This window comes from Anomaloglossus baeobatrachus, chromosome 2, assembly GCF_048569485.1.
Source record: "Anomaloglossus baeobatrachus isolate aAnoBae1 chromosome 2, aAnoBae1.hap1, whole genome shotgun sequence".
Taxonomy (NCBI): domain Eukaryota; kingdom Metazoa; phylum Chordata; class Amphibia; order Anura; family Aromobatidae; genus Anomaloglossus; species Anomaloglossus baeobatrachus.
In genome coordinates, this window is record NC_134354.1 from 781,077,658 (window position 1) to 781,090,035 (window position 12,378).

General features: G+C 51.0%; 2 protein-coding genes across 2 annotated transcripts in view; one reads left to right on the forward strand and one right to left on the reverse strand.

Moving 5' to 3' along the window:
• The window catches only part of LOC142290039 (uncharacterized), a 218,899-nt gene that overhangs the window by 137,650 nt on the left and 68,871 nt on the right, over positions 1-12,378 (forward strand). The window contains exon 26 of the mRNA XM_075333986.1: positions 8,512-8,619. Coding sequence (XP_075190101.1) covers positions 8,512-8,619 — 108 coding nt within the window. The remainder of the gene's footprint in view (positions 1-8,511; positions 8,620-12,378) is intronic.
• Positions 1,685-12,378, reverse strand: part of EMSY (EMSY transcriptional repressor, BRCA2 interacting) — a 287,649-nt gene continuing 276,955 nt past the window's right edge. Inside the window, exon 19 of the mRNA XM_075337584.1 lies at positions 1,685-1,833. The gene's annotated coding sequence lies outside the window, so the exon portion shown is untranslated. The remainder of the gene's footprint in view (positions 1,834-12,378) is intronic.

The window sequence follows — 12,378 nt, forward strand, 5'->3', positions numbered from 1 at the left end:
GTGTGTGTATATGTGTGTGTGTGTATGTATATATAGTGTGTATGTATATATGTGTGTATGTATATGTGTGTGTGTGTGTGTATGTATATATGTGTGTGTGTGTATGTGTGTGTGTGTGTGTGTGTGTATGTATGTGTGTGTGTGTATGTATATGTGTGTATATGTGTGTGTGTGTATATATATGTGTGTGTGTATATGTATGTATGTGTATGTATATATAAATATAAAATATACACACACACTCACACATATATATGCGTGGTATCTATTAACTCGTACTAACCTGGAGAATCATATTGCCAGGTCAATTTCATTATATAGCGGAAATGGTAAATAAAAAATCCCAAAAAAAAAACCCATGGTGGGCTTGCACTTTTTCTTCCAATGTTAACACAATTGGAATTTTTTCCCACTTTCATTTGCATCACATCATAAAATCAATATTGTCATACAAAAGTACAGCACGTGTCTCAAAAAAAAAAAACAGGCCCTTGTATGACTATGTGGACAAAATAAATGGGTATGGCTTTTGGATGAAGGGGAGGGAAAAGCAAAAAATGTGAAAATAGAAAATCGTCCTCTTGTAAAGGGACAATGGCAGTAAAAAAACAAACAGAACAAACAATTAAACATTGCTGAAATGTAACCCAAAGTAATATCAATGAAAATGTCAGCCCGCCGTGCAAAAAAGAAACGAGAGCGAAAAAACGCGCTCCAACAGATGAAAAAAAGTTCTGGGTCTCAGATTATAGTTAAGGAACTTTTCTTAGTGTAGTTTTTGCATCTCGCCCATTGTGTGCTGGATTTCGTTGTCAGGAGAGATATATTTTTTTTTATTTTTTTTTATTATTATTATTATTTACTAGAAGGTGGCCCGATTGTAACGTATCAGGTAGTCTAGAATGTGTATGTAGGTTAGCAGATTGAATAATAATATAATCAGTAAGTCTTGAATAATGATGGTTCATTTCTTGCTCGTTGGTCTCCCGCTGTGCAGCACGCATCGGCGTTTTTGACAGTGGGAGACCATCGATCTGAATAGGCAGGGAGCCGGTGTACACTGGTAATCATGTTACACAATCGGGTAACTATGCAAAGCGCTTTGCTTAGTTACCCGATGTGTACCATGGTTACCAGCGTACGCCGGCTCAAGCACACGTGCCCCGGGAGCCGGGGTAAGGTGGTAACCATTGTACACATTGGGTAACTAACGAAAGCGCTTTCCATAGTTACAGGATTGTGTACCATTGTTACCAGCGTACGTCGGTAAGCTGATAACCATGGTACACATTGGATAACTATGCAAAGCGACAGTGCTGGTTTATTTTTTGCTTGTTGGTCTCCTGCTGTGCAGCACGCATCGGCGTGTTTGAAAATGGGAGACCAACGATCTGAATGGGCAGGGAGCCGGGGTAAGCTAGTAACCATGGTACACATCGGGTAACTATGCAAAGCGGTTTCCATAGTTACCCAATGTGTACACTGGTTAACAGCGTACGCCGTCTCCGGCACACGTGTGCCGAGAGCCGGGTTAAGCTAGTAACCATGTTACACATCGGGTAACTAAGGAAAGCGGTTTCTATAGTTACCCGATGTGTACCATGGATACCAGCCTACGCCGGCTCCGGCACACGTGTGCCAGGAGGCGGGGTAAGCTAGAGGCTTTTCTCCACTTTGTCTTGCCGGTGTGGGCTTCCGGGGCTGCAGCAGTCACCTGGGAGTCGGGCGTCTCCGTGTGGGTTCGGGGAATGCGGGAGGCGGGGCCAGGTCGAGCATCCAATGCGTGAGGGGGCGGGGCCTGGCCGAGCCCAGCGGCCAATCCGCTGGTTGTCACTGTAACGACACAATTTTGGAGCAAGTCAGACAGAATAAGGCAATTATATATAGATGGATATAGATATATATATATATATATATATATATATATATATATATATATATGATATAGATATAGATATAGATATATATATAGATATATAGATATATAGATATATAGATATATAGATATATATATAATATAGATATATATATAATATATATATAGATATATATATAGATTATTATAGCGCCGTTTATTCCATGGCGCTTTTACATTGAAAGAGGATATACATACAACAATCATTAACAGTACAAAACAGACTGGTATAGGAGGAGAGAGGACCCTGCCCGCGATGGCTCAGTCTATAGGGGATGGGTGAGGATACAGGAGGAGAGTAACCTGCCCGCGAGGGCTCACAGTCTACAAGGGATGGGTGAGGATACAGGAGGAGAGAGGACCCTGCCCGCGAGGGCTCACAGTCTATAGGGGATGGGTGAGGATACAGGAGGAGAGTAACCTGCCCGCGAGCGCTCACAGTCTATAAGGAATGTGTGATGGTACAATAGGTGAGGACAGAGCTGGTTGCGCAGTGGTATACTGGACTGAGGGTTATTGTAGGCTTGTTGGAAGAGATGGGTCTTGAGGTTCCTCTATATTTCTTTCTCGCTTCATTGGGGACACTGGAAACCATGACGGCTGAGAGAAAAAGATTTCTTTTTCGCTCCTAATTGGGAGACCCAGACAATTGGGTGTATAGCTATTGCCTCTGGAGGCCACACAAAGTATTACACTTAAAAGTGTAAGGCCCCTCCCCTTCTGGCTATACACCCCCAGTGGGATCACTGGCTCACCAGTTTTGTGCTTTGTGCGAAGGAGGCAACACATCCACGCATAGCTCCACTGTTTAGTCAGCAGCAGCTGCTGACTATGTCGGATGGAAGAAAAGAGGGCCCATACTAAAGGGCCCCCAGCATGCTCCCTTCTCACCCCACTTCATGTCGGAGGTGTTTGTTAAGGTTGAGGTACCCATTGCGGGTACGGAGGCTGGAGCCCACATGCTGCTTCCTTCCCCATCCCTTTTTACAGGGCTCTGGGTGAAGTGGGATTCTATCGGTCTCCAGGCACTGAGGCCGTGCTCCATCCACAGCCCCTGGTACTGCTGGACATGGAGCGGAGTATCTTCAGGGACATGGCCCTGCTACATGGAGGTACTCGGTGTCCCTGTGGGGACCGCGCAGACACACGGCAGCACTGCTGGGTGTGTTAGTGCGCCAGGGACAGCGGCGCTGTCCGCACTAGTGCCATCGCACACCACAGCGTTGCTGGGTGTGTTAGTGTATTGGGTGACTACCGCGCTAACGCCGCTGCCGTTTTTATTTAAGGCGCCGCTGGGAGTTGTGGTGCGCCGGGGACTTCCGCGCCGGCCAGCACTGATATGCCGGCCGCGCTTATTAACTCGAGTCCCCGGCTTCTGGGCCTAGTCTCCCTTCGTTACCGCCCACAGCCCTGACAGTCAGGGTAGGGGCGTGACGCTGCATAGCACAGCAGCGCTGAGAGCTGGAGTATGTTTTGCATACTCCACCCCTCTCACTGTGTGCACTGTGAAACCGGATTCCCGCACTTTCTCAGGCACGCCCACGGCTTCCTTCTCTATACAGGACGCCGGCAGCCATTAGTGTCAGTTTTCTGTACGATACAGAGACAAGTGTGGAAGACCCTGGCATTCTGATAGTCACACAATCGCTGCAACAGGCGTTAAGCAGCACCTGTGGTGCTAACCCCACTAGTGCAGAAGTGCACTTATAGATATGCTTCTACTATATACATTGCACTGTTTGGTCGCACGTTGTATATACCCTCCTGAATTGTGCGGAGGAGTTATCAGCATATTCTCTGTGTAAAACAAAGGTGCAGAACCACATGTTTTTCTATGCAGCCGCTACAGCATGTACGGCTATACGGCCGGCAGGTTACATAGACCCCCATTGTATCCAACTCAGCCGGAGTCTCTGCTAATGGCCAGAGGATGAGGACGGTGTCTGCAGTATTTACTGACAGATTTTCTGAGACTAGGGCTATGATACTAGAAGCCTAGCAGTCCGGACATGTCTCTCACAACATGGGCACTGTTGAATCATTGATCCATGGCCCCCCTCAGTGTGAACAACTAACAGCTCCGGGAATGTCACACGCATGCCAGAGTCACGGCTCGCACAGACGTCAGTCCCAGACAGCCTAAGCGGGCTCACTATGAGCGGCCCTCGGTTTCATCAGGGTCCTAGCAGAAGGACTCTCTGTGTAATGAGGCGGAAGTAGCGGCTCAGGATTCTGATCCTGAGACCGCTCTCAATCTGGATACACCTAATGGTGACGCCATAGTGAATAATCTTATAGCGTCCATCAATAGAATGTTGGTTATTTCTCACCCAGCTCCTCCAGTGGAGGAGTCAGCTTCACGTATTTTTCTGGACCACTCTGCCTTCAGAGAGGCAGTCCAGGAACACCACACTTATCCAGATATGCGCTTCTCCAAACGGCTTAGGATACACGTTATCCCTGCCCCCTGACGTGGTCAAGGACTGGACCCAGTGTCCCAAGCGGCATCCTCCAATCTCCAGGCTTGTAGCTAGATCCATAGTTGCAGTGGAAGATGGAGCTGCACTTAAAGATGCCACTGACAGACAGATGGATCTCTGGTCTAAATCCATCTATGAGGCTGTCGGCGCACCGTTGGCTCCAGCATTCTCACCCTTGGGGCACTCCAAGCTATTTCAGCTTGTCTTACACAGATTGACACGGTTACACGTACATCTGTGCCGCAGGTGGCATCCTTAACCTCTCAAATGTCTGCATTTGTTTCTTACGCGAGTCAGGTTGCCCTAGACTCTGCGAACCGTGCGGCAGTAGCCTCCGCTACTCCGTGTTTTTAAGCAGAGCCTGGTCTGCTCGTTAAGTGAATGGACGGCAGATTCTGCTTCCAAAAAAGGGTGCTTAACCAGTTGCCTTTTCTGCTGACCGACTGTTTGGTGAGCGTTTGGATGTAACCATTAAACAGTCCAGGGGTAAGGATTCATCCTTTCCTCAGCCCGGACACAACAAACCCCAACAGAGCAGGAGGCAGTCGGGGTTTCGGTCTTTTCGAGGCTCGGCCAGGTCCCATTTTTCCTCGTCCAATGTGGACTCAAAAGGATCAGAGGAGCTCAGATTCTTGGCGGGCTCAGTCACGCCCAAAAAAGAGATAGTCTGAAAACCCGCTTCCAAGGCGGCTTCCTCATGTCTTGCGGCCTCCTCTCTCCGCATCCTCGGTCGGTAGCAGGCTCTCCCGCCTTGGCGATATTTAGCTGCCATAGGTCAATGACCGTTGGGTGTGAGACATTCTGTCTCACGGGTACAGGATAGAGCTCACTTCTCGTCCTCCAACTCGATTCTTCAGAACTTCTCCACCTCCCGGCCGAGCCGCTGCTCTTCTGCAAACAGGGTGCACTCTATAGGCAGAAAGAGTGATGACCCCCGTTCCTCTTCAGGAACAAGGTCACGGTTTTTACCCCAAATTATTTGCGGTGCCTATAAGAACGGGCCGTTCCGTCCCGTTCTGGATCTAAAACTGCTCAGCAAGCTCGTGGACACCAGGCGGTTCCGGATGGAATCCCTCCGCCATGTCATCGCCTCAATGTCCCAAGGAGATTTCCTAGCATCATTAGGCATCAAGGATGCTTATCCACACGTGCCGATTGATCCAGAGCACTAGCGTTTCTACGCTTCGTTTTAGGAGACGAACACCTTCTGTTCGTAGCTCTACCTTCCGGCTAGCGACAGTCCCACTGGTCTTCGCCAAGGTCAGGGCAGCAGTAGTCACAGTCCTGCACTCTCAGGGTCACTCTGTGATCCCATATTTAGACGATCTACTTGTCAAGGCACTCTCTTAGGAAACATGCCGACACTGCCCGAACGTTGCGCTGGAGACTCTCTAGAGTTTTGGGTGGATCATCAACTTTTTAAAGTCAGATCCGACCCCGACCCTATCGCGAACAATCTAGGCATGGAGTTCATACTCTCTCAGCGATAGTGAAGCTTCCGCTAGACAAACAGCATTCACTACGGGCTGCAATCTCTTCTTTAAGAACCAGTCGCACACATTGAGACGCCTCATGCACTTCCTACGTAAGATAGTAGCAATGGAGGCAGTTCTTTTCGCGCAGTTTCATCTGCGTCCACTACAATGTGACATTCTCCGCCAATGGGACGGGGAGTCGACCTCCCTCAACAGAGTCGTCTTTCTTTCTCAGGCGGCCAAGGACTCTCTACGGTGGTGGCTTCTTCCCACCTCATGGTCAAAAAGAAGGTCCTTCCTATCCCCATCCTGGGCGATAGTTCCGACAGACGCCAGTCGATCAGGGTGGGGAGCAGTTTTTCTCCACCACAGCGCTCAGGGTACGTGGACTCACAAGAGTCCACCCTTCAGATCAATGCTCTTGAACACAGAGCAGTGTATCTTGCCCTACAAACCTTCCAACAGCAGCTGGAAAGCAAGCAAATCCGACTTCAGTCGGACAACTCCACAGCGGTGGCATACATCAACCACCAAGGAAGAACGCGCAACCGGCAAGCCTTCCAGGAAGTCCGGCAGGTTCTGATGTGGGTGGAAGACACGGCATCCACCATATCCACAGTTCACATCCCAGGCGTGGAAAACTAGGAAGCTGACTTCCTAAGTCGCCGGGGTGTGGCCGAAAGGGTATGGTCTCTTCACCCGGACGGGTTTCAGGAGATCTGGCGCCGCTGACAGAGGCCGGACGTCGATCTAATGGCGTCACGGCACAACAACAATGTGCCAGCTTCATGGCACGGTTTCACAATCATCGAGCTCTGGCGGCAGACGCCTTAGTTCAGCATTGGTCGCAGTTCCAGCTACCTTATGTGCCACCTCTAGCATTGTTGCCCAGAGTGCTGCGTTAGATCAGGACCGACTGCGGCCGCGCCATCCTCGTTGCTACAGATTGGCCGAGGGTGTTGTGGTTCCCGGTTCTGTGGTGCCTCACGGTAGGCTAACCGGGGGCACTACCAGACCAATCAGACTGGCTGTCTCAAGGGCCATTCTTCCATTTGAATTCTACGGCCCTCAACCTGATGGTGTGGCATTGAGTCCTGGAACCTAGTGTCGTCAGGGTTACCTCAGGACGTGGTTGCCACCATGAGACAGGCTAGCATACCAACGTCCGCCAAGATTGACCACAGGACGTGGAAGATATTCTTATCTCGGTGCTCGGCGCAGGGTGTTTCTCCCTGGCCGGTTGCATCGTCTATGTTTCCTTCCTTCCTGCAATCTAGGTTGGAAAAAGGGTTGTCGCTCAGTTCCCTTCAGGGACAAGTCTCAGCGCTATCTGTATTTTTTCAGAAACGACTTCCTCAGGTACGCACGTTCCTACGGGGAGTTTGTCTTCTCAGCACTCCGTACAGGCGGCCGTTAGAGCCCTGGGATCTGAACAAGGTTCTAATTGCTCTCCAGATGCCGCCTTTCGAGCCTTTGAAAGAGGTCTCCCTTCCCGCTTTTCTCGGGAAGTGGCCTTCTAGTAACGGTCTCGTCTCTTAGGAGAGTTTCCGAGCTAGCAACGCTCTCATACAAATCTCCCTTCCTCGTCCTTCACCAGGACAGGGTAGTTCTGCGTCCGATTCCGGAATTTCTCCCTAAGGTGGTATCCCACTTTCATATCAATCAGGATATCACCTCACCTTCTTTGTGTCCTCGTCCAGTCCATCAATTTCAGAAAGATTTGCATCTGTTGGTTCTGGTGAGAGCACTCAGGTTCTACTTCCCGCATGGCGCTCCTGCGCCACCCGGATGCACTCTTTGTCCTTGTCGCTGGTCGGCGTAAACAGTCGCAAGCTTCTGAATCCACCCTGGCTCGGGGGATCGAGGAACCAATTCTTGAAACCTACAGTTCTTCTGGGCTTCTGGTTCTCTCAAGGCTGAAGGCCCATTTTACCAGAGCCGTGGGTGCATCCTGGGCATTACGGCACCAGGCTACGGCTCAGCAGGTGTGTCAGGCACCTACCTGATTGAGTCTGCATACTTTTACCAAGCATTATCAGGTGCATACCTACGCTTCGGCAGACGCCAGCCTAGGTAGATAAGTCCTTCAGGCGGCGATTGCCCACCTGTAGGGAACGGCTGTTTGACGGCCCTATCACGAGGTATTCTTTTACCCACCCAGGGACTGCTTTTGGACGTCCCAATTGTCTGGGTCTCCCAATTAGGAGCGAAAAAGAAGAAGGGAATTTTGTTTACTTACCGTAAATTCCTTTTCTTCTAGCTCCAATTGGGAGACCCAGCACCCGCCCTGTTTTCTCGGGGTTTTTCTGTTTTTTCGGGTACACATGTTGTTCATGTGGTATGGTTCAGTTCTCCGATGTTTCCTCGGATTGAATTGGTCTTTAAACCAGTTATTGGCTTTCCTCCTTCTTGCTTTGGCACTAAAACTGGTGAGCCAGTGATCCCACTGGGGGTGTATAGCCAGAAGGGGAGGGGCCTTACACTTTTAAGTGTAATACTTTGTGTGGCCTCCAGAGGCAATAGCTATACACCCAATTGTCTGGGTCTCCCAATTGGAGCTAGAAGAAAAGGAATTTACGGTAAGTAAACAAAATTCCCTTCTTTACGATGATCTCAAAATCTTATTTTTTTCCTTTGTCAGGATTCGGAGCCTGTGCGGGGAATCCTGGAGGAACCCGATCTAACGCTCCTCAGCCTGAATGACAGCAGCTTGGCGTCGTCTGACCGCCGGGAAGGAAACGCGTCACAGGTATGTTGGGTTTTTGTCTTTTTAATGATGTAGTTTTATTTTATTCTTCTATAAGGGACTATAATATGATATATATATATTTGTGTGTTTTCCAGTCATTTTTACCACCCATGAACACCATAAAGCAAAACTACAAAAACAAGTGGACTTTCAGGTTTTTCTTTAACAGTTAATTCCACTTGTAATTAAGAAATAAGAAAAAAAAGGTTGACTTGTGATTCTTCGAAAAGGAGGGGACATAACACAAAAAAACAGAATTAAAAATCCCCCGGGAGTGGAGAGGTCACACTGTCAGGATCTGAGCTTTTCTTTATCGTTCCTATGGGAGACCCAGACATTGGGTGTATAGCTTCTGCCTCCGGAGGACACACAAAGTACTACACTAAAAAAGTGTAGCTCCTCCCTCTGAGCCTATACACCCCCTGGAGAACCAGATCTAGCCAGTTCATTGCTTTGTGTTCAGGAGGCACACATCCACACATGCATTCTCATCTGATTTTTCATTTTTGGAAAGAGTTTGAAGAAAAGCGGGTCTAAGCCTGGACCCCCGGCATGTCCCTTCTCACCCCACTGTGTCGGCGGTGCTGTTAAGGTTGATTCCAAGGCTGGAGCCTTACATGCCGCGCTCCTTCACCATCCCTCTGGGCTCTGGCTTGAAGTGGGAGCCAGCACGGTTCTCCATGCTTTGCAGGAGACCGGTCTCCATCCGCAGCCCTTCAGGATCCTGCTGGACTGAGCACTCATCCCCAGGGACTTGGAACCCTGCGTCTCAGCAAGCTAAGTACCTGAGACGATTATATTCTGGGGGTCCCTGTACTTTATTATGTTGGGAGAGTGTGCTGAGTGAGTTTTCTGACATTTCCGGCCGGTTCTCTGGCTGTCGCCTGAGAACCGCGCCGATGGTGCCTGCGCGCCGGCCGCACCGCTCAAATTTAGGCCCCGGCTTCGCCGGAAGCCTACTTTCGGTTTCACTGCCCTCGCATGTCATTCATGCAGAGGGACAGTGCGGCTCCGCCCAGCGGCCGTTCTGCACAGGGGAGAGACACTCCTCACTGGGTACATGTCTCCTCCCCTGTAAGTCTCTTTGGCCCTCCAGATCCCGCTCTCAGGGTTGGTCCCGCCCCCTCTCCTCGCTCCGGCGCCATTTTATCAGCGTTTTCTCTGCGATGAGCAATGGCTGCAGCATCCCTGCTGAGGTGCTTGGGGGTCCGGGCTTCGGGATCTGGAGGGCACACAACACCGCTCCAGCGGTCTGGTAAGCCACAACTTCTGGTTGTGGGCCTCTGTGTATACCCTCTGGGGGTCACTCTGGCAGAGCCCCCACTTCAGCAGCATGTCTCACACGAGGAGCAAGGCTCCAAAGCTATATTCAGTATGCGCTGCATGTAAGCTCGTGCTGCCTGAACCGAGCACATATCCACATTGTGATGCCTGCTCTAACCTGACAATGCCTCAGCCTGGAATCGCACCCACAGTGGTCTCTCCGGCTGCTCCGGTCCCTGTGGCTGAACCCCCGGCTTGGGTAGAATCCTTCTCTAGGTCAATCTCCCAGTCTTTTGCCGACTCCATGGGACAGCTGTCCCGGACTTTGCTGAACATGCATCAGCCCCCTTCACAGGGTGCCTCTGCTGCTAGGGCTCTTTCAGCGGAGCTCACAGAGCTGACTCGCGGGACGAGGAGGATACCTTTACTGGGGGCTCGGAGGCTACCTCCATGTGCCCCATTGATCTGTCCGAAAGTGACTCAGATGTTAGTGATTTGATTGCGTCCATTAATTCTGTACTGGACCTCAATCCGCCAGTATCAGAGGAGCAACACTCTCTGGCAGAAAAGCACCAGTTTACCTTGCCTAAGAGGACAAAGAGTGTGTTCTTTAACCACTCCAGTTTTCAGGCCGCTGTGACCAAGCCTAGGGCCTGTCCTGCAAACGCTTCCCAAAGCGTGGTTCTGATGACCGTTTTCCCTTTCCACCTGAGGTGGTCAAGGAGTGGGCTCATTCACCAAAGGTAGACCCTCCGGTGTCTAGACTCTCAGCCCGGACCGTTGTATCAGTGGCTGATGGCACCTCTCTTAAGGATTCCACTGACCGCCAGGTTGACCTTCTGGCCAAATCTGTATATGAGGCGGCAGGGGCCTCGTTCTCCCCATCTTTTGCAGCAGTGTGGGCTCTCAAAGCCATCTCTGCTTCTCTAGAGGAGATGCATTCCCTCGTCAGGGAATCTATGCCCGAAATGGTTGCCTTAACTTCCCAAGCTTCCGCTTTTTCATCCTATGCCATGTCTGCCATGGTGGAGGCTTCTCACCGCACTGCGGTGGCTTCGGCTAATTCCCTCGCTATCCGCAGGATCTTGTGGCTTCGAGAGTGGAAGACAGATGCTTCTTCAAAGAAGTACCTTGCTGGGCTCCCTTTTGCTGGGTCCAGGCTATTCGGTGAACAACTGGATGAAATTATTAAGGAAGCTACTGGCGGGAAGAGTACTTCCATGCCACAAACCAAAACCAGGAAACCGGTCCAGGGTAGGAACCAGTCGAGGTTTCGTTCCTTTCGTTCCTCCAACTGGTCGTCCTCTAAGCCCTCGGCCTCGTCCACTAACTCAGCCAAGGACCAAAAATTCAACTGGTGCACAAAGGCGCGTCCACAGAAGACCGCAGGAGCTGCTGCCACTAAGGCAGCCTCCTCTTGACTATCTGTCCGCGCCAGCAACGTCCTTAGTCGGTGGCAGGCTCTCCCACTTTGGCGACGCGTGGTTTCAACACGTCTCCGATCAGTGGGTGCGGGATGTCATCTCCTACGGCTACAGGATAGAATTCTCTTCCAGCCCGCCAAACAGATTTTTTCTGTCCACTCCCCCCTGTTCCAAGGCCGCCGCCTTCTCTCAGGCCGTGGCATCCTTGCAGGCCAACGGAGTAATTGTACCGGTTCCCGCCCGGGAACGGTTCAGAGGTTTCTACTCAAATCTCTTCCTAGTCCCCAAAAAGGACGGTTCCTTCCGGCCCATCCTGGATCTCAAGCTTCTCAACAAGCATGTTCAGGTGCGGCACTTTCGCATGGAATCTCTGCGGTCAGTCATTGCCTCAATGACCCAAGGGGATTTCCTGGCATCCATCGACAGGCCACTGCAGCTGGACATTCTCCGCTGTTGGGACAAGCGGCCTTCCTCCTTGCACAGGTTAGTGGCTCTGTCGCCACAGACCAGGAGCTCTCTTCAGTGGTGGCTTCGGCCCCTCTCTCTGTCTCAGGGACGCTCCTTCCTGGCTCCGTCCTGGGTGGTCCTCACCACGGATGCCAGTCTATCCGGCTGGGGAGCGGTATGTCTCCACCACCGAGCACAGGGCACTTGGACTCCGTCCGAGTCAGTCCTCTCGATCAATGTGCTGGAAACCAGAGCCGTGCTCCTGGCTCTCCTAGCTTTTCACCACCTATTGGCGGGCAAGCACATCCGAGTCCAGTCAGACAACGCGACAGCAGTTGCCAACATCAATCACCAAGGCGGGACACGCAGCCGCCTGACAATGTTGGAGGTACAACGTATCCTTCAATGGACGGAGGACTCCAAGTCCACCATATCTGCAGTCCACATCCCAGGCGTGGAAAACTGGGAGGCAGATTATCTCAGCCGTCAAACCGTGGACAGTGGCGAGTGGTCCCTGCATCCGGCAGTGTTTCAGTCAATCTGCCGCAAGTGGGGCACTCCGGACGTGGACCTAATGGCATCCCGTCACAACAACAAGGTTCCGGTTTACGTGGCTCGCTCCCAC